Raw genomic sequence first — 20,722 nt, forward strand, 5'->3', positions numbered from 1 at the left:
TCTCTTGGGCCAAGCTGGAGCTACCAAGATCAGCGTGGATGAGCACCCTCTCAATTTCTTCAGGATTAGCGGTATGAGGAGAAGTGGGGGAAAAGCGTAGGCTAGGCTCATATCCCAAGGTTGGGAAAGAGCATCCACCGCCAGTGGTCCTCCTCTTGGGTCTAGCGAGAAGAAATAGTCCAGCTGAGTATTTCTGCTGGACGCAAATAAATCCACCTGAGGTCTCCCCCACTGTTGGCAAATCATTTGGAATACCTCCTGGTTCAACTTCCATTCCCCTGGCCTGACTAATTGTCGGCTGAGAAAGTCCGCTGTGTAATTGAGAGATCCCTTCAGGTGTGTGGCTGAAATGGACAAGATCTTCTCCTCTGACCAGCTGAAGATGAGATTCGCTAGGTCCTGGAGATGAGGATTCTTCGTCCCTCCTTGTCTTTTTATGTAGCAAACTGTTGTTACGTTGTCCGATAGCACTCGGACATGATGACCTATGAGGAGATGTTCTGCCGCTCTTAGGGACTCCCAGACCGCTTTCAATTCCCTGTAGTTTGAGGATCTTAGGGCGTCTGCGTCGGACCAACTGCCCTGAAAGAATTGGTCCCCTAGGTGGGCTCCCCAACCATGGCTGCTTGCGTCCGTGGTTAATGTTTTGAGCGGTATCGTGTTCCAGGCAACTCCTCGGGACAGGTTTTCTGTTACCAACCACCAGGAGAGGGAGTTTACCGCCCCGTCTGAAAGAGATACCTTGGTGTTTAGTGATCTGTGGTCCTTGTCCCAAGAAGCGAGGACCTCCGCCTGGAGGGTTCTTGTATGGAACTGGGCCCAAGGAACAGTTGTGATGCATGAGGTCATCAGTCCTAGGACCTGCATGGCTTCCCGCAGAGTCCGTTTTTTCTTTAGTTTGAAGGCTCTTATTCTTTCCCTTATGCTGACCTGCTTGTCTTGGGGAAGAAGAGAGTACTGGGTCACGGAATTTAGGAGGGTTCCTAGGAACTTCTTTTGCGTTGCTGGTTGTAGGTCCGATTTCTCCAGGTTTATTTTCCATCCTAGACGAGTGAGTAAAGATAGAGTCCTTCCTTTGTGAAGCTCTAACTCCTCCTCTGAGTCTGCCACAAGCAGAAAGTCGTCTAGGTAGGGAACTATAGTTACCTGTCTCTGTCTTAGATAGGCAACTATCTCCGCCACTACCTTTGTGAAGATGCGTGGGGCTGATGAAATTCCAAACGGGAGACATTGGAACTGGAAATGCATAATCCTTCCGTCCTTCTTGATTGCGAACCTCAAATATTGCTGACAATGAGGGTGAATGGGGACGTGATAATATGCGTCCTTTAGATCCAGGGTGCATAGGAACGCCCCTGGGCTTATCAACGGAATTGCCGATTTTATTGATTCCATCTTGAAATGATGATGTGTTATCCATTTGTTCAGAAATTTCAGATTGATGATGGTTCTCTTGGAGCCATCTGGTTTTGTGATGAGGAAGAGTTTTGAGTAGTGACCTTTGAACTCCTCTGAAGGAGGGACTTGTACAATTGCGCCTAAAGTCAGAAGTTTTTGGATGTCCGTCAGGAGCTGGTCCTGCAGAGAGGTCGATTGAAAGACTGTGGTCTGGAATAGATGAGGAGGAGGAAGGCGAAACTCTATCTTGAACCCCGTTCGGATGGATTCCAGGATGTATTGGTTTTTGGTTATCCTGGTCCATTCTTCCCAAAAGAACTGGAGTCTGCCCCCTACTGGCCTGGCGTCATTGTTTCTCAGGCTTGGAATTGGGGTTAAAAAGGAAACCTCGACCTTTTCCCCCTTTGGGGTAGCTCCACCTTCCAGTCTTCCCTTTACCTCTGGGAGTGCCCTGGAAGCTGCTGGTTGTCTTACGAAAGGGCAAAGGTTTCTTTCCTTTTTCCTCCGGAAACCCCTTCTTTCTGTCCGCTGTCTTCTCCAGGATCTCATCCAGTACCGGACCAAAGAGGTGAGAACCTTTAAGGGGTAAGGCGCATAGTTTATTCTTGGAGGCTATATCCCCCGACCAGGGTTTTAGCCACAGGGCTCTCCTTGCCGTATTGGTTAGGGAGTCTGTTTTTGCTGCAAATCTTATGGACTCTGCTGAGGCGTCTGCTACAAAGGATGCAGCCATCTTAAATAGGGGTAATGACGCCAGGATCTCTTCCTTAGGGGTGTCTTGCCTAAGATGTTCTTCCAGCTGGTTCACCCAAAGACACAGAGATCTGGCCACGGACGTAGCAGCAATATTGGTGTTAATGCTATTGGCCGAAACTTCCCATGCTCTTTTGAGCAAACCGTCGATCTTCCGATCCATTGGCTCCTTTAACTGGGCTGAGTCCTCAAAGGGGAGGGTGGTTCTTTTTACCACCTTCGCCACCTGGATATCGACTTTAGGGACTACATCCCACAGTTTTGTGTCCTCCGGGTTGAACAAAAGCCTGTTCTTAAATTCCCGCGGTATATACAATCTCTTATCGGCAGTCAGCCCATTCGTCTATGACTAGGTCCTTCAAATTCTCGTTCACCGGGAACAATTTTTTCTTCCTAGCTTTTAAGCCGCCGAACATCTCGTCCTGTATCGAGCGAGTCTGCTCCTCTTCCTCTATATCCATAGTCTGTCTTACAGCCGACAGGAGGGGATCTAGATCTTCTTGTGAGAAGAGATATCTTCTCTGATCGTCGGCCATATGGGAGGAACCCTGAGCGTCGTCGTCCCCCTTTAAGGTTTCCCCTTCTGAAAGGTATAAGCCTTCTTCTTCAGAATCCGACTCCCTGAGCACACGGGGTCTTTTGGGGGGAGGGGAGACGGCACAGGGTTTCTGCGCTACACTAGAGCTGGCCGCCTGGATCTCCTCTTTCACAATCACTCTCAGGTCTGCCAGAAGGGAGGATTGTTCGTCTCTGAGGATCTTTGCTAGGCAGTCACTACACAGGGCTTTTATATATGCCTCCCCCAGTCTCTTTGAGCATAGCGCACATCTTCTGGGTTTCTTTTTAGGCTCTCCCAGCGACTTAACCGTGGTGTCTTTCTCCCCCTGGTAGGAAGAGAGAGAGACCATTAGCCCAGCGTAAGGAATAAAGGAGAGGGACCTGGATACATCTCACTTTACTTACATGACTCGGGGTAGGGATGTCTGCGCTAGTGTCCTGCATAGCTGACATCTGGACCTCCATACCACACCTGGACAGCAAACTGACATTCAATTTAAGTCCTACCTGGTCCACCCGTTGCCGCGCGGCTCCGCCTCCTTATTTCCAGGTGGGGGGGGGACTCAATGCCATGCAGAGTCGACCCCCCCTGCGTGCATTCCGCCGGGCTCGGCGTTCCCTGGGCGCCGCCATCTTTCTTTCGCCCATGTGACCCGCACTTCCGGTCACATGGGCTGCACGCCGAACGGGAGGAGCGCCGAGCGCAGGAGCCGCAGCCGATCCCAGAGCTCCCGAACCCGGAAGAAGCGGCCTCGGCTCCCTGATACCGCGGCCACCACACAGCGCTCCCGACCGCTTTCAGCTCCTCGCCGATGCGGCCAGAAAAGAAGGTATCTGGGGAAGCCAGGGGACCTCTACCCAGAGAGGTGCTAGCTTTTAGGGCCCCCGAAGCCTGAAGAGGAGAGGGAGACCCCCCCGACCAGGCTCGGCCCCATATAGATTCCCAGGGCAGGGAAAAGATTCTCTCGGCTCCCATCCCTGTAGGGACAGGAAGAACACTGGAGAGTGGGAGGGGTGGGGGCCTCTTAATCTCTCTCGCTTCCTGTCCCTACAGAGACCAATAGGACAACCTCCATGGGTGCTGTCATGGAGGGACGTCCTGGAAAATTTATATATGGATGTCGTTTTTTTTGCAAAATTTTACAGCTGAAAGTGAAAAATGTCATTTTTTTTGCAAAAAAATCATTACATTTTGATTAATAACAAAAAAAGTAAAAATGTCAGCAGCAATGAAATACCACCAAATGAAAGCTCTATTAGTGAGAAGAAAAGGAGGTAAAATTCATTTGGGTGGTAAGTTGCATGACCGAGCGATAAACGGTGAAAGTAGTGTAGTGCAGAAGTGTAAAAAGTGGCCTGGTTATTAAGGGGGCTTCAGCTAGCGGGGTTGAAATGGTTAAGAATAAGGCCTCATGCACACAACAGTTTTTTTTTGTTTGTTTGTTTTTTTAAGGTCCGCAAAAATGGGGTACGTAGGTCCGTGATCCATGTCCGTTTTTTCTTCCGTGGGTCTTCCTTGATTTTTGGAGGATCCATGGACATGAAAAAAAAAAAATCGTTTTGGTGTGCGCCAGGCCGTGCGGACCCAAACGGATCCGTCCTGACTTACAACGCAAGTCAGTGGGGACGGATCCGTTTGACGTTGACACAATATGGTGCAATTGCAAACGGATCCGTCCCCCATTGACTTTCAATGTAAAGTCAGGAGTCCCTATTATACCATCGGATCAGAGTTTTCTCCAATCCGAGGGTATATTTTAACTTGAAGCGTCCCCATCACCATGGGAACGCCTGTTTGAATATACTGTCGGTTATGAGTTAGATCGTGAAACTCAGATCCGACAGTATATTCTAACACAGAGGCGTTCCCATGGTGATGGGGATGCTTCAAGTTAGAATATACTAAGAACTGTGTACATGACTGCCCCCTGCTGCCTGACAGCACCCGATCTCTTACAGGGGGGCTGTGATCAGCACAATTAACCCCTCAGGTGCCGCACCTGAGGTGGGTTAATTGTGCGTATCATAGTCCCCTGTAAGAGGAGATCAGGCAGCAGACCCCCTTGGCCCCCCCCCCCCTCTATTGTATTAATTTAGTGATGGGGACGTTTCTAGTTAGAATATACTATGAACTGTGTACATGACTGCTGCCTGGCAGCACCCAATCTCTTACAGGGGGCTGTGATCCGTACAATTAACCCCTCAAGCAGACCCCCCCCTCCCCAGTTTTAATTTCATTGGTGGCCAGTGTGCGCCTACCCCCCCCCCCCCCCATCATTGGTGGCAGCGGAGAGTTCCGATCGGAGTCCCAGTTTAATCGCTGGAGGCCCTGATAAGTAACCATGGCAACCAGGACACTACTGCAGTCCTGGTTGCCATGGTTACTTAGCAATATTAGAAGCATCATACTTAGCTGCTGCGCTGTCTGTGACCGGCCAGGAGCTCCTCCTACTGGTAAGTGACAGATCTGTGGGGGGGAGACGGAGAGGGAGAGGGGAGGCCGCACACTGTGCCACCATTGAAATTAATACAATAGAGGGAGGGAGGGGGGGCCGCACACTGGCCACCAATGAAATTAAAACTGGGGAGGGGGGGGGGGGGTCTGCTTGAGGGGTTAATTGTACGGCTCACAGCCCCCTGTAAGAGATTGGGTGCTGCCAGGCAGCAGTCATGTACACAGTTCATAGTATATTCTAACTAGAAACGTCCCCATCACTATGGGAACGCCTCTGTGTTAGAATATACTGTCCGATCTGAGCTTTCACAGACCCATTGACTTGAACGGGTCCGTGAACCGTTGTCCGTCAAAAAAAATATAGGACAGGTCATATTTTTTTGACGGACAGGAAACACGGATCACGGCCGCTGATGAACAACTGTGCATTTTCCGAGTTTTCAACGGACCCATTGAAAGTCAATGAGTCCGCAGAAAATCACGGAAAACGTAACAACGGCCACGGATGCACACAACGGTCGTGTGCATGAGGCCTTACCCTGTATTTAGTGCTATCCATCATGACTTCAGTCCTGAGCAGTTCTCCAGAGCATCTCCACAGCAAGATGCTGCCACAACCAGTAATGTTGTCTCTTGGGAGAAGTGCTGGGTTTAGCACACACACAGGTTTTTCCATGACGGCTTTATCTGACCTGAGAACCTTATTCCATGGGTTTGGCGAGTCTGTACATGCTGTTTGAAGAACTTCAAACACGTTTTCTTGGGGGAAGGGTGAAAACACTCTATGCACTCAACTTTTTAGTTTGACCAAGGTACTTTTTCATTCCAGGGTAATCTAGAACACCAAGGGGGCTTAATACTTTTGAAAGGCACTATAATGGCTCATATTTACTAGCGAGTGACCCTGAATTCTAGCGTAAGCTGTGCCAAAATATATCTGCACCTAATCTGATGGGGGTTGTTTACCGGGAAAAAATAAAATAAAATGGGCAAGCTTTGTGGGAGAGGGGATAGTTGCCTAATATATGACATTTAGCTCCAAAATTGTTCCACAGTTCCAGCATAAGCCAACCATAAGCAAACCAATAGTTGGTATACAGTCAGAAAAAAGCCCCTGTCATAAATCTGATGCAGGTCAAGACAGACAGACTCTTGACAATACAAAGCAGGAGCTCCTGAAAGAGGAGAGGACAGGGGTCAGCTATCGCACAGACAGTATATTCGCAAGCGTAATGAAGTTCAGATTTAAAACACAACAAAATACCTGGCAGAACAACCATTTTAATGTAAATGTCACTACCAGCAAGAACTGCCCTTTAGCTATTGCTGGCATTTTATTTCCTCCTTGGATTGCAAGATCAAACAAACCAGATCAAGGAAAAAAGAAGATATTGTGGTGTTAGTGTTCACAATCACAATAAAGAAAAATAATAATAATAATAATAATAATAATAATAATAATTATTATTATTAATAGCAGCTACTGACCTTTCTTGGACAGTAAAGCTAAAGTTGAGCTTTTCTCTATTTCTCCAACATTCACTGTTACCTGTAAAGCCTTAATCATACACTTTTTCTATGGTAAGTTGTACAAATTGTCAGTCATCGGAAAATACTGGGTTTTTAAAAAGGGTTATCCCATGATATATGGCCCACCCACCCAGTTTTGACCTCCTATTGTTCCTTAATGCATGACAACAACGAAGAGGAGTGCCAAAGGGGCTTCCCGAGACTTTAACTGATGGCCTATCCCCTGGAGGCACCAGTGCTAGCAATTGCTCCACAGCCTTCTCTCGGCTCACCAAGCACAGCGCCATATGTACACCGATTGTGCTCAGAATTGCAGTTCAGTCCCATTCATTTCAAAATTTAGGCACCGAGTACCTGAGATTTTGAAAGTCCCATCTACTTAGTCAGTACTCTATTAGGGGTCATGCACCGGACTGTAAAATAATATTAAATAAAATAATTTTATTATATTGTTATTTTTTTTATTTGTATTATTATTACATCCGCGAGACAGTTTTTTTTCCTGTGGATACACTGTAACAATGCTTGTCCGCAAAACAGACAAGAAAATTTTCATTATTTTGCTGAACAGACTTGTGTACATACGCATAAGGAATGCATACAGAGTAATTGCCATTTCATGATTCCCCTAAAAACTACAATATGACAAAAAAATTAAGTTATTGGCAGAAAAAAAACTAAATAAAAAAAAAAAATATTATTATATATATATATATATATATATATATATATATATATATATATATATATATATATATAGATAGATAGATAGAAGAAAGTGAGGAAGCAGCACACTGTATAAGCAGGGGGTGCACGTCCGGCCAGTGTGGACCAGCACCTAGGTCCAATGTATTAGAAGAGAAAAATAGCCAGCAGCACTCCAAATCTATTCAAAAGTTGATGATTTATTGGACCCAAAATCAGGCGACGTTTCAACAGCAACAAGCTGTTGAAACGTCGCCTGATTTTGGGTCCAATAAATCATCAACTTTTGAATAGATTTGGAGTGCTGCTGGCTATTTTTCTCATATATATATATATATATATTAAAAATTATTACTTTTTTTTCAGCCTCTTTAACGCCCACTAACAACACACACAGATTTTCTTCACGATTCTACTTCTACTCAAACCAAGCTCGCCCGCTAACCTATCACTCCATCCAACAGACTTATCGATGGGCCACCAGATCTACACTACCACTGTCTTGTCCTAAATGCTGAATGGGTGACATGTCCGGCGAGTATGCTGACCACGCAAGAACTGGAATGTTTTCAGCTTCCAGGAATTTTATACAGATCCTTGTAATATGGGGCCGTGCATTATCATGCTGCAACATGAGGTGATTGTCGTGGATGAATGGCACAACAATGGGCCTCAGGATCTTGTCACGGTATGTCTGTGCATTCAAAATGCCATAAATAAAATACACCTGTGTTCGTCGTCTATAACATACGCCTGTCCATACCATAACCCCACCGCCACCATGGGCCACTTGATCCACAACGTTAACGTCAGCAAACCGCTCACCAACGCCACACACGCTGTCTGCCATCTGCCCTGAACAGTGAAAACCTGTGTTCTATAAAATTTCCCTACCCTCATCACTTCCGGCTGCACCGGACATGATGTTAGCAGCTTTTGAAGAAAGTGTGCCGCAGGAGCACAACGGGGTAGGGAAATTTCACAGCAGAACAGCAGCTGACACTGCGCATGCGCCAGGAGCCTCAGCAGCATTACAGGGTAGGAAAAAATTATGGGCCAGTGTGCACACGCGGCGGACAGAGAGATCTCTAATACCGAACATCCGTCTGATCATCAGGCGATGATCGGATGTATGTTCGGTATGAGAGATCTCCCTGTCCACCGCGCGTGCACACTGGCCCAAAAAATTTCCGTTCTTTGAGTTCAGCTTATGAAAAATGGTAGCAAAACCAAAAGTGTTGCGTTTATATTTTTTGTTCAGTGTATATCTCATTTATTTCTTCAACTGCTCTTTCTACTGTTCCTGGGATCTTCTAGTTGCTTAATCTGAAGGTCATTACTTCTTCTGATCTCTGCTTGGGAAGAGTTCCACCCTTGTAATTCTCTTTCGTTTTACAGCCACCAACATTGATTGAATTTACAAAGAGACCCAATAACACAGATTCTGCATAACACAGTTTCTGTTATATTGCTGTAACCCACAGATCCACCACCACAGGACCTCTAACCAGTACCAGACCGTGGGTCATTTGGTAGTGGTCCGCAGGGGGTGCCACCCAGCCGGAGTTGAGCAGCAGGGATGGGAACCATTGTCTCCTGTGCCCCACCGTTAAGCCTTGTGGGCTATGAGGCAGTGGTACGGTGCAGAATGGTCACGATGACACCACTGCAACCTCATGTGCTGGGTCACAAGCTAGGGGACATAATATGTAAAGACGGCACCACTTGAGGACATTATATGTACACCGGGCACTATAGGAGGACATTATATCTACTGGGGCCTAAATGGAAATTATTACCGAGTGGGACTGGTGCCTAAGGGCTTCTGCACATGGCCGAGCCTGCAATTTGCAGTCCCCAATGCACGGGCAACATTAGTGTGTATTCCACAGATGGATCCAAACCCATTTAACTTGAATGGGTCCACGATCCATCCGGACCACAAAAAAATAAAAAATAAAAATAAAAAAAGAATATATATGGGATAGATATTTTTACATTTTAATAGTACAGGCATTTTCGTACACAGCGATAATCTTTCTAAATTGTTTATTTACTTTTATTTTCATTTTGGGGAAGGGGGGGGTGACTTGAATTTTTATTTTATTTATATCTTTAAAGCAATCATTAAGTTTGTTTTCCACAATGCATTTGCATTGGAGTTTGTGAGAATTACACTATAGTTCCTATGGAGCTCCTGCCTGTGGCAGTGCTCCACAGGAACAATGTGCAGCAGCCTCCTGTTACACAGGAGGACAGGGGCTGTCACACACATACTCCAGTTCCTCCCATCTCTGCCGCGGAGAGCCAAAAACACACCCAAAAGTGCCAGTTTTCGTATTTTGGTGCCTTCGGATGCCGTGGTCACATTTGACCATGGCATCTGGAGGGTTAAAAGTCTGGAGATTGGCGAGAGGGATAGTAATTTTTATATATATTATGTATATATATATTATATTATATATCTCTCTTATTCATGCATATGAAACTGAAACATAGGGTGGAAATAAATCCTGGGTGCTGTCATGGGCTCATGGATTACCGACAAGTAATCCTGAATTTTCCCTACGCCCATTACAGCACCCTTGAGAGACAGCTAGAATAGAACTAGCTTAGGCGGGGGATAACCACTTGTAACACGTTCCTCCCGAAGGATAGACGATCATTAGAGTCCAAATCTAACTTGTAGTGACGAAAAATAGTACATGGAGACTTCCATGTAGCTGCCCTACAAATTTGCTCTAACAATGCATTAGCCCTTTCTGCCCATGAAGTAGAAATGGATCTGGTTGAATGAGCACCAAAACCCAAGACGCCAAAACGATAGCCCCTACTATCCATCTGGCTAAGGTTCTAGATGAAACCTCATTACCCCCTATAACCTCTTTGGATAGGCCCTTACGCTCTAAGATTTCCCCTAAAAATACCAGGCTGCCAAATGAAGGTTCTTTACCTCCGGAGGTAAAGACAGGCCCCTGAAACAACAGATCCTGCCTGTCCGGTAGAATCCATGGATTTGACAGGCAGTTTCCTCAGCCAAGTGAAGCACCTTTCTGGCCGAGAAGAATGTGGAATTAGAACGAGCCTCGTCTGTTCCTGCCTCAGCTTCTGCAATACCCTCAGGAGAAGTCTTATAGGAGGAAGGGCATACAGAAGATGATCCGGCCAAGGAAGGGAGAAAGCGTCTATACCTAACGGAAAGTCTCTTGGATTTAGGCCGAATGCTCACGGCCGTGAGCGGTCCGCGGTATCCCGGCCTGGCATCCTGCTGAGAGCAGGAGCGCACGGCGTCATTGGTTGCTAATTTGGGCAGGAAAGCTCTTAAGGCTAGCAGAAACACCCTTAATTTCCTCACATTTTGGGAATCCTGGATTTCTGTTGGACTCCATAACCCCTGCAGAACCCCCACTGACAGAATTCTCCCCACCCGGTCGGACTGGCATCTGTGGTTATAGTTACTTGTCCCTGAAGAACCCATGGGATGCCCCGAGGGAGGATGCACCGCAGAGTCACAGACTCTAGGATCATCCCTAGAAAAACCACATTCTTGGGAGGGGGTCAAGTTTGACTTTTCCCAGTTTATTTGCCATCCGAGATTTACTAGGATGTTTACCACTTCTAGAAGACGAGAGGTTAGAAGCAGTGATGGTCAGTTTGCAGTGTTCACCAGCAAACACATGCGGGCTGCCATCTGTAGTACGGTAGATTACTGGCGAACACTGACCATCACTGGTTAGAAGATCTATACATTCTGCCACCACCAGAAGATTGTCCAAGTAAGGAATAACAAGAATGTCCTTTTCCCTTATGTGGGACATAACCTCTACCATTCATTTTGTAAAAAGCCTTTGGGCCTGGGATATTCCAAATGGAAGTGCTCTGTATTGTAAATGATGAACCTGTCCTTCCATAGACAACGCTACTCTGAGGTATTTTTTAAAATATAATAGTAGGCATCCTTTATGTCTATGGGAGCCATTACACAGTCTTTGAAAAGAGATAGTCTTCCCCCGACGGGACAGAAACAGTCATTGTTGACCAGACTTGGGGCCTGAAGTGTTACTGGGTACTGGGTATTAAAGAGGAAACCTTTATCCCTTCTACCTCTGTTTTCTCTCCAATTATTGTGCTTTCTGTTTTGTTGAAGACTCTTCTGTTTCTGCAGAGAAAAAAAAACAAAAAAACAAAAAAACACTGCTGCTCCTTAGGTTTTCCTGTTTCCAAACCCCCTTTCTTATTATCAGAGGCCTGCTCTAGAAAAGGTCATCCAAAACCTGACCCAAAGATAAAATCTCCCTGGTACAGGATAGAGCAAAGCTTATTCTTTCAACATGTATCACCAAACCACCCCTTAAAACAAAAAAAAAAAAAAAAAAAAAAAAAAAAAAAAAAAAAAAAATCGCTCTCCTAACCGAGTTGGAGAGAGCCGCGGATCTGGAATTTAATCTTAATGCGTTAGCCGAAGAGTCTTAAATAAAGTCCACTGCTTTAAAGATGGTGGGAAACACCCCTAGGAGCTGGTCTCTGGAGGTTTTATTTCAGATTGGGATTCTAAATTCCTGTAGCCATAATTTTAAGGACCTGGCAGTAGAGGTAGTGGCTATATAAGGCTTAAAGGCCTGAGTAGAAGCCATCCATACTTCAAGGTACAGCTCTGCCCGTCTATCCATCGAGTCTTTTAAAGTGCCATGGTCTTCAAAAGGTAAAGCAGATCTTTTTGACAATTTTGCAATAGGAGCATCCAGTTTAGGCGGCCTATTCCAACATGAAGACTCGCCCTCATCAAAAGGATATTTTCTCTTAACGTTCTCAGGAATAAAAAACTTCTTGTCAGGTTTTTTTCCACTCTGAATTAAATACTTCATATTTTCGTTTAACGGAAAAACTCTAGATTTCTTGTGACCCAGATCACCAAACATTATATCTTGAATGGATTTTTGTTCTCTGGATTCATCCACCTTCATCGTGGCTCTTTAGCTTTGAGCAGAGAATCCATATCCCCAGGGGAAAATAAAAGGTCTACCCATGGATTCTTCATCTGAGGAAGAGCTTGAGTTATCTAGGATTTCTCCTTGCTCATTCTCGTCGGAAGATTGGGTATCAGATATGACATTAGAGTGACCCTGCTTGCCCGCAGCTGAGGAAGTAAGGGATTTTTTTTAAACATTTTGATAGAATCAGAAACTTGTCTTTGATATTCTGAAGTAGTGACGTGGATTCCTCCTCTACCACCTTGTTAACACAATGCTGACATAACAATTTAGCCCAGGAAGGAGCGAGTTTTTTCTTGCATACAGCACGCTCTTCCTTTAATTTTAGCGGTGGCTTTCTTAGGGCCCTCTTTGGTATTCTAATATAAAAACAGGGAATAAGTCCCATTAAATACTGAGGGAGGAATAAAAAAGGTTGGGATTGACCCCCTTACCCCACCAGGAATATTGATCTGCCATCATGACCCTCCTGGACATCAGCTCGCTGACTGGTCTCCTCCTCCATACTTCCGGATAAGGCTAGAGCATTGTCCTATAGGCACATCCACGGATGCCTGCAGGCTGGCTGGTAACCTTCTTACTGTGCTCTGATAAAATGTTAAGACCAACAGGTCGGGTCCCTTCCGGCGTTCCCATGCAGCCCCTTATGGAACAGGAGGGTCCAGCGTGACGGCATTACCTCCCAGTAACACTGGGACTGCCCAGGAACGCAGACTTAGTAGGCGGCTGCTAGTGGAGTCTTACACCAAACCAGGTAACACCTTAACCTGAAACACATGCAGGGTTCCTGCAGCCTAATCTTCAGCTCTTCACTTACGTCCTATCCAGGAAACAGGAACTGGTGCTACAGGGGCAGAGTCCCTCCTTAAGAGCTCTCCACGAAAGTTCCCGTTTCCTGTCCTGGATGGAGGTGGTCTCTCAAGGGTGCCGTCATGGGCGTAGGGGAAAACCACATGAAATATGCACTAAATAAGAAACATGCATAAAACCCATGCAGATTTTTGGATGTGCAAGGACCCTTAGAAAGGTTGTTTACACAGTAACCTTTTCTGCCAACTTCTACCCAGTATGGCCAGACCTGCAATGGGAATCATACTTACAGTACCTGATCCAGCTCATCACTCTCACTCAGATGTCTTGTCTCACAGCATCAACATCCAGTTTGATGTGGATCACGTGGCTTCTGAAGCCAATGACTGGCTGCAGTGATATGTCATCACTGCAGCCTAGTCATTGGCTGCACCGGCCATGTGAGACACAGAGACCCAAGGGTGTGCAATGAAGCCGGAACACAGCACTGTAACTGTCGCTATTTAGGGGGCACTCTGGCTGGCAGTGTTATGAGAGCACTGTAACTGTCGTTATTTAGGGGAGGCACCAGAGCATTCACCATCGCATGAAGCCATGTACAATAAAGTCTGACAAGCTTGCAGCACTGTCTACAGTATGTATATAACAGTAGTATTGTACGTAGAGTGTATATGTATATATTCACTTATTACACCACCATAAACTAGTACCGCCTACCGGAGTGACGCAGACTATGGAAATCTACCCTGTGGACCCACAACACCCAGCATGCTCCACAGATGACGCAAGGTTAACGAGAGGTTACAGTGACAATTCTCTACATTTTGGGGGACATTTACTAATCATGTTGCGCCAGAATCATGGCGCAAAATGCTCCAAAAAGAATGGCTTTCTATGGAATTTACCACAAAGACATCACGCCAGAAATAAAACAGTCAGATCCATAAATATTGGTACATGGACACAATTCTAACATTTTTGGCTCTATACACCCCCACAATGGATTTGAAATGAAACTAACACGATGTGCTTTAACTGCAGACTGTCAGCTTTAATTTGAGGGTATTTACATTCAAATCAGGTGAACGGTGTAGGAATTACAACAGTTTGCATATGTGCCTCCCACTTGTTAAGGGACCAAAAGTAATGGGACAGAATAATAATCATAAATCAAACTTTCACTTTTTAATAATATTTGGTTGCAAATCCTTTGCAGTCAATTACAGCCTGAAGTCTGGAACACATAGACAGCAACAGACGCTGGGTTTCATCCCTGGTGATGCTCTGCCAGGCCTCTACTGCAACTGTCTTCAGTTCCTGCTTGTTCTTGGGGCATTTTACCTTCAGTTTTGTCTTCAGCAAGTGAAATGTATGCTCAATCGGATTCAGGTCAGGTGATTGACTTGGCCATTGCATAACATTCCACTTCTTTCCCTTAAAAAAAACTCTTTGGTTGCTTTTGCAGTATGCTTTGGGTCATTGGACGGCGCTTCACAGTGCAGATGGACAAAGGGCCAGATTTATCATTAGCTCAGGTCAGAATAATGGAGTGAAAAAGTCCCCCCAAAAAATGCGCAAACGTTAAAACTGCACACAAATTTGCGACTTTTTTCTGCTCTGCACTATGCTCGCCAGTTTTCTGAAAGTGGGCGTGTTTTCTTATGTAAATGAATCTAGACAAATTTACTATTGGGACTATTTAAAAAGTCGCAAAAAAGTCGCAATTTCACTCCAGTGACGACCATGCTTATCTTATAAGACTTTTTAAAAGAACATGCGACTTTCATAAAAACGTGCGACTTTTTCGTAAAGCTGCTTACTGACGGATAAACTGCTACTGTCAAACCACATTTATTACAGTCCTAAAGGGCCGATCATAAATCTGACTTGGCTAAAACTGACTTTAGCCATATGCGAAAGTGGAGTGAACTGTCAGTCATGATAAATCTGGTCCAATGAGTTCAGAAGCATTTGGCTGAATATGAGCAGATAATATTGCCCGAAACGCTTCAGAATTCATCCTGCTGCTTTTGTCAGCAGTCACATCATCAATAAATACAAGCGAGCCAGTTCCATTGGCAGCCATACATGCCCACGCCATGACACTACCACCACCATGCTTCACTGATCAGGTGGTATGCTTAGGATCATGAGCAGTTCCTTTCCTTCTCCATACTCTTCTCTTCCCATCACTCTGGTACAAGTTGATCTTGGTCTAATCTGTCCATAGGATGTTGCTCCAAAACTGTGAAGGCTTTTTTAGATATCGTCTGGCAAACTCTAATCTGGCCTTCCCGTTTTTGAGGCTCACCAATGGTTTACATCTTGTGGTGAACCCTCTGTATTCCCTCTGGTGAAGTCTTCTCTTGATTGTTGACTTTGACACACATACACCTACCTCCTGGAGAGTGTTCTTGATCTGGCCAACTGTTGTGAAGGGCGTTTTCTTCACTAAGGAAAGAATTCTTCGGTCATCCACCACAGTTGTTTTCAGTAGTCTTCTGGGTCTTTTGGTGCTGCTGAGCTCACCGCTGCATTCTTTCTTTTTAAGAATGTTCCAAACAGTTGTTTTGGCCACGCCTAATGTTTTTGCTATCTCTCTGATGGGCTTGTTTTGTTTTTTCAGCCCAATGATGACTTGCTTCACTGATAGTGACAGCTCTTTGGACCTCATCTTGAGAGTTGACATCTACAGATTCCAAATGCAAATGGCACACTTGAAATGAACTCTGGACCTTTTATCTGCTCATTGTAATTGGGATAATGAGGGAATAACACACACCTGGCCCTGGAACAGCTGAGAAGCCAATTGTCCCATTACTTTTGGGATCTTAACAAGTGAGAGGCACATATGCAAACAGTTGTAATTCTGACATAGTTTACCTGATTTGGATGTAAATAACCTCAAATTAAAGCTGACAGTCTGCAGTTAAAGCACATCTTGTTAGTTTCATTTCAAATGCATTGTGCTGGTGTATAGAGCAAAAAATGTTACAATTGTGTCGATGTCCCAATATTTATGGACCTGGCTGTAAATAAGCTAAACGACAGGATTCTGTCAGGAAATTAACATTGAACAAAATAAGAACAAATACATCCCGAGTCTGAGACAAAAGTCGCAATTTATCACAGGAAATGTCGCAAATATCCTTCAAAAGTCATAAGTGCAGTCTGGCAGTGTTGGCTGAAAAGGCGCATTTCAGTTTAAAAAATAAATTAAAAAGAATTAGCATTTTAGTGCTAGTGTTATTAAGATGTTGCAAATTGAGAGAAATAGGCGGATAATCAAGTTTATATTTTTAAAAAGTCGCATTTTTAAAGTGGTGTGTGCCTTGTTATATATGAGGAGAAACAAAATCATCACTTTTGATTTGTAATGTTAGTATTTTTGACACAAATTACGCCATTATCGATAAATGTCCCCCATTGTGTCAGGTTGGGATGATATTAGAAGCAGATTCCTATTGGATGGCAGTGTTGGCAGGTTGCTGCTCATTGGCTGACACAGAAAGACCCCACCCATTATGTGAAAGCCCAGAGCACTAGGTGGACATAATGCAATGCAAATGGCAATACAACGCGATGCGACATAGCTGGGATTTACAATCATCATGTCTGCCGCTCAGTAATAGCAGGGAAAGTGTTAATACTAAGGTATTTTAGATAGAGTAAAACCGCCTGTACAGAAGTACTTGTAGTGCCGTCAGTATAGTACAGTCAAGAAGAAACACACAGCATCACAGACCATTAAGATGCCTTCAAGTTAGTGTCACAGGAGCAGCGCAGCCGTCACACACAACGCGTTTCCTGCGTTGAATACGCTCATGTGAAATTGGCCATACTTTGCTAACAGCTCCACCTGAAGCCACAGCCAGTAGAGGACTACTGATTGTCCACAAGATGATTACTGAGTAGTGTTGAGCGAACTCGTGTTTTAAGTTCGGCGTATAGAAGTATCTCGTTATGGATTCTAAATTCCGTTATGGTCCGTGGTAGCAGAATCCATAACGCGATTGTTCGATAACCCGAACCCAAACTTTAGACGCCGAAATTAAAACACAAGTTCGCTCTACTGAGCAGTCAGGGAAGGCAAAGTGTTGTTGTTATCACCCCATCAGCTATTTGGTCAGTTATTTCCATCAGTGATTGTGAGCCAAAACCAGGTGCGGTTAGAAGCAGATCTTTCCCTTATACCTGATCTCTGTAGGCTTCACTACTGGCTCACAGTCACTGATGGAAATAACTGGTGTGAACTCTGCCTTATACTTGACTGGGGGCAAACCATTTTTGCAGCCCTGGGCACTATAGGAAGCTGCTTAGAGGCAGCATGGTCTCCACAATGTGCGGCACCAGAAAGAATACATCCAAGAAGATGAAATCTGGGTGACAGGGGCCCTTTAAGACTATCTTTTGACCAAAAGTTCCTTCACAGCAGACCAAGCTATTTTAGGATGGGTTAATAGTCTGCTGGGAAAAATGTCATTTTTGGGCTAAAACAACTATTTGGCCAATTTCCCCCAGAGCTCAGCTAGACTCCGCAGCAGGACCTCACTGCGGAGGACGCAGTCACCCAGGCTGCACTTTCTGCCTTGTTGTTTTATTGCCATGACAATGCCAGGAGCAGTGCACAGCCACACGGAGGCAGAAGGGCGCTCCAGTGTAGGCTGGCACCTGTTGCCGCACGGCACTGCAGAGACTGTAGTAGATGGAAGCAGGCACCAACGACTGCTCCTCCACCGCAACGCTGGAGCAACCGGTGCGCCCTGGCAATTGTCACACACGGCGACGAGTCACTGACAGGCACAAGCATAACGGCACTGGCACACACTGACTGGACCAGCCTCACCTCAGTTTCCTCTGGCACCAGCTCGACGTTGGGCCACAAATCTACCAGTTGAGCGAGCGGCATATTGCACGGGCCAGCACTCTCGTTATCCCTCCTCACAGCACACCAGCTCTACAGTGAACGTGTAACTCCACCCCTAGCTCACTGACAGCGCGGAATTTACCGCCCTCCCAGCCTCCTATTGGTCTCTGTCAAGAGCTGGGCTCCCTATTGGTTGTTAGTGAAAAGGGGGTGCGGCTTGCTGGGAACCCGCCTCCATTTTATTACACCCTGAGCCCCTCAGGTAAATGATTACTTATCAAGATTTCAGAGAAGCGGGAAAGAGATCGCCATCTTGTGTCTGAAAATGGCAGTACAACTAAAAGGAGAAACTGACCAAAGAAGAAACCCTCTTCAGTGGAAAAATGAGGGGGGCATAGAACCTAACCTTCCCGAACACATAAGATTTTGGCCAAATGCAGTAGATTTTTTTTTTTGCAACATTTGCATTTATTTGCATGCTGAGGTTGTCTGCTCTGAAGCATTGTGACAGTCGTCACCACAAAGCCAGTAATGCATAATCAGGGCCAGTTCACACGGCTGACCTTGAAATACACGCTTAAAAGATCCATGCGGAATACGTGAAATACATTACACGCTTTAAAGTTACGTGTCTTTTTTCAGTGCGAAAATACATGTGTTTTTTTTGTGCAGTTTTTGATCTGTTCTTTTAACCGATGAGTGTTCACTTCAATACAAAGCTGAATTTAGGCTCCTAATTTTTTTTATCCATCTCCATTGACTTACGGATGTAGTAGAGTTAACACCCATGGGCGCTGTAGCATTACTGTAGATGATTCAAATGGTACCTTTGTTGTGTTCTTGTGAAGTTCACCCAAGGCAAAAACTGACTTTTATTCGTATGTAAATGAGGGTTTGCAAGTGCCCAGGGGTGGCGTTCACTTCGTTGGAGCCCAGGCTGCTCTGCCTCTTTTGCTCATATTACCGCCCCAGCCTCTGCCCGCCCTTCTCTTCCTTTGTGTCCTCCTTCCCTCCCAGCGAGATCCCTCGTCTGCACTCTCCCTCGTTGGGCTGGGGCATGCGCATTGCTTCACTGTAGCTAATGCGCATGCGCCGGCCAACGGCACGAATCCAGCGGCAAGGAGGCGGACCAGAGGTGCAGTAGCTACAGTGATCCCATGCCTCAGCCCAGCGAGGGAGAGCATAGGCGCGGGAACTCGCTGGGAGAGAAGGAGGACGCAATGGAAGAGAAGGGCGGGCAGAGGGTGGGGCGGGTATATGAGCAAAAGAGGCAGAGCAGCCTGGGCTCCAACAAAGTGAACGCCGCCGCTGGGCACTTGCGAGCCCTCATTTATATACGAATAAAAGTCCGTTTTTGCCTCGGGTGAACTTCACAAGAACACAACAAAGGTACCATTTGAATCATCTACAGTTATGCTACAGCGCTATGTAAGAGGTCTATAATGTCAAAATGTGGTGACAGACTCCCTTTAACCACCTCAACCCCGCTAGCTTAAACCCCCTTAATGACCAGACCACTTTTTACACTTCTGCACAACACTACTTTCATGGTTTATTGCTCGGTCATACAACTTACCACCCAAATGAATTTTACCTCCTTTTCTTCTCACTAATAGAGCTTTCATTTGGTGGTATTTCATTGCTGCTGACATTTTTACTTTTTTTTTATATTAATCAAAATTGACTGAAATTTTTGCAAAAAAACAACATTTTTCACTTTCTGTTGTAACATTTTTCAATTAAAACTACATTTCTATATACATTTTATTGTCTACATTTATTGTTCTACATGTCTTTGATAAAAAATAATGCAATAAGTGTACAAACCAGATTCCCAAAAAGTTGGGACACTATACAAATCGTGAATAAAAACTGAATGCAATGATGTGGAGTTGCCCTCTTCTAATATTTTATTCAGAATAGAACATAAATCACGGAACAAAAGTTTAAACTGAGAAAATGTACCATTTTAAGGGAAAAATATGTTGAATCAGAATTTCATGGTGTCAACAAATCCCCAAAAAGTTGGGACAAGGCCATTTTCACCACTGTGTGGCATCTCCCCTTCTTCTTACAACACTCAACAGACGTCTGGGGACCGAGAAGACCAGTTTCTCAAGTTTAGAAATAGGAATGCTCTCCCATTCTTGTCTAATACAGGCCTCTAACTGTTCAATCGTCTTGGGCCTTCTTTGTTGCACCTTCCTCTTTATGCTGCGCCAAATGTTCTCTATAGGTGAAAGATCTGGACTGCAGACTGGCCATTTCAGTACCCGGATCCTTCTCCTACGCAGCCATGATGTTGTGATTGATGCAGAATGGGGTCTGGCATTATCTTGTTGAAAAACGCAGGGTCTTCCCTGAAAGAGATGACGTCTGGATGGGAGCATATGTTGTTCTAGAACCTGAATATATTTTTCTGCATTGATGGTGCCTTTCCAGACATGCAAGCTGCCCATGCTACACGCACTCATGCAACCCCATACCATCAGAGATGCAGGCTTCTGAACTGAGCGTTGATAACAACTTGGGTTGTCCTTGTCCTCTTTGGTCCGGATGACATGGCGTCCCAGGTTTCCAAAAAGAACTTTGAATCGTGAATCGCCTGACCACAGAACAGTCTTCCATTTTGCCACACTCCGATTTAAATCATCC

General features: G+C 45.2%; 1 protein-coding gene across 1 annotated transcript in view; it reads right to left on the bottom strand.

Annotated features, from left to right (window-relative positions):
- RPS6KA1 (ribosomal protein S6 kinase A1) overlaps positions 1-18,171 on the bottom strand; it is a 202,856-nt gene extending 184,685 nt beyond the window's left edge. The window contains exon 1 of the mRNA XM_044288060.1: positions 18,047-18,171. Coding sequence (XP_044143995.1) covers positions 18,047-18,109 — 63 coding nt within the window. The 5' untranslated portion in view covers positions 18,110-18,171. The remainder of the gene's footprint in view (positions 1-18,046) is intronic.
- Between the last annotated feature and the right edge of the window lie 2,551 nt (positions 18,172-20,722).

The sequence above is a fragment of the Bufo gargarizans genome, chromosome 3 (assembly GCF_014858855.1).
Source record: "Bufo gargarizans isolate SCDJY-AF-19 chromosome 3, ASM1485885v1, whole genome shotgun sequence".
Classification (NCBI taxonomy): domain Eukaryota; kingdom Metazoa; phylum Chordata; class Amphibia; order Anura; family Bufonidae; genus Bufo; species Bufo gargarizans.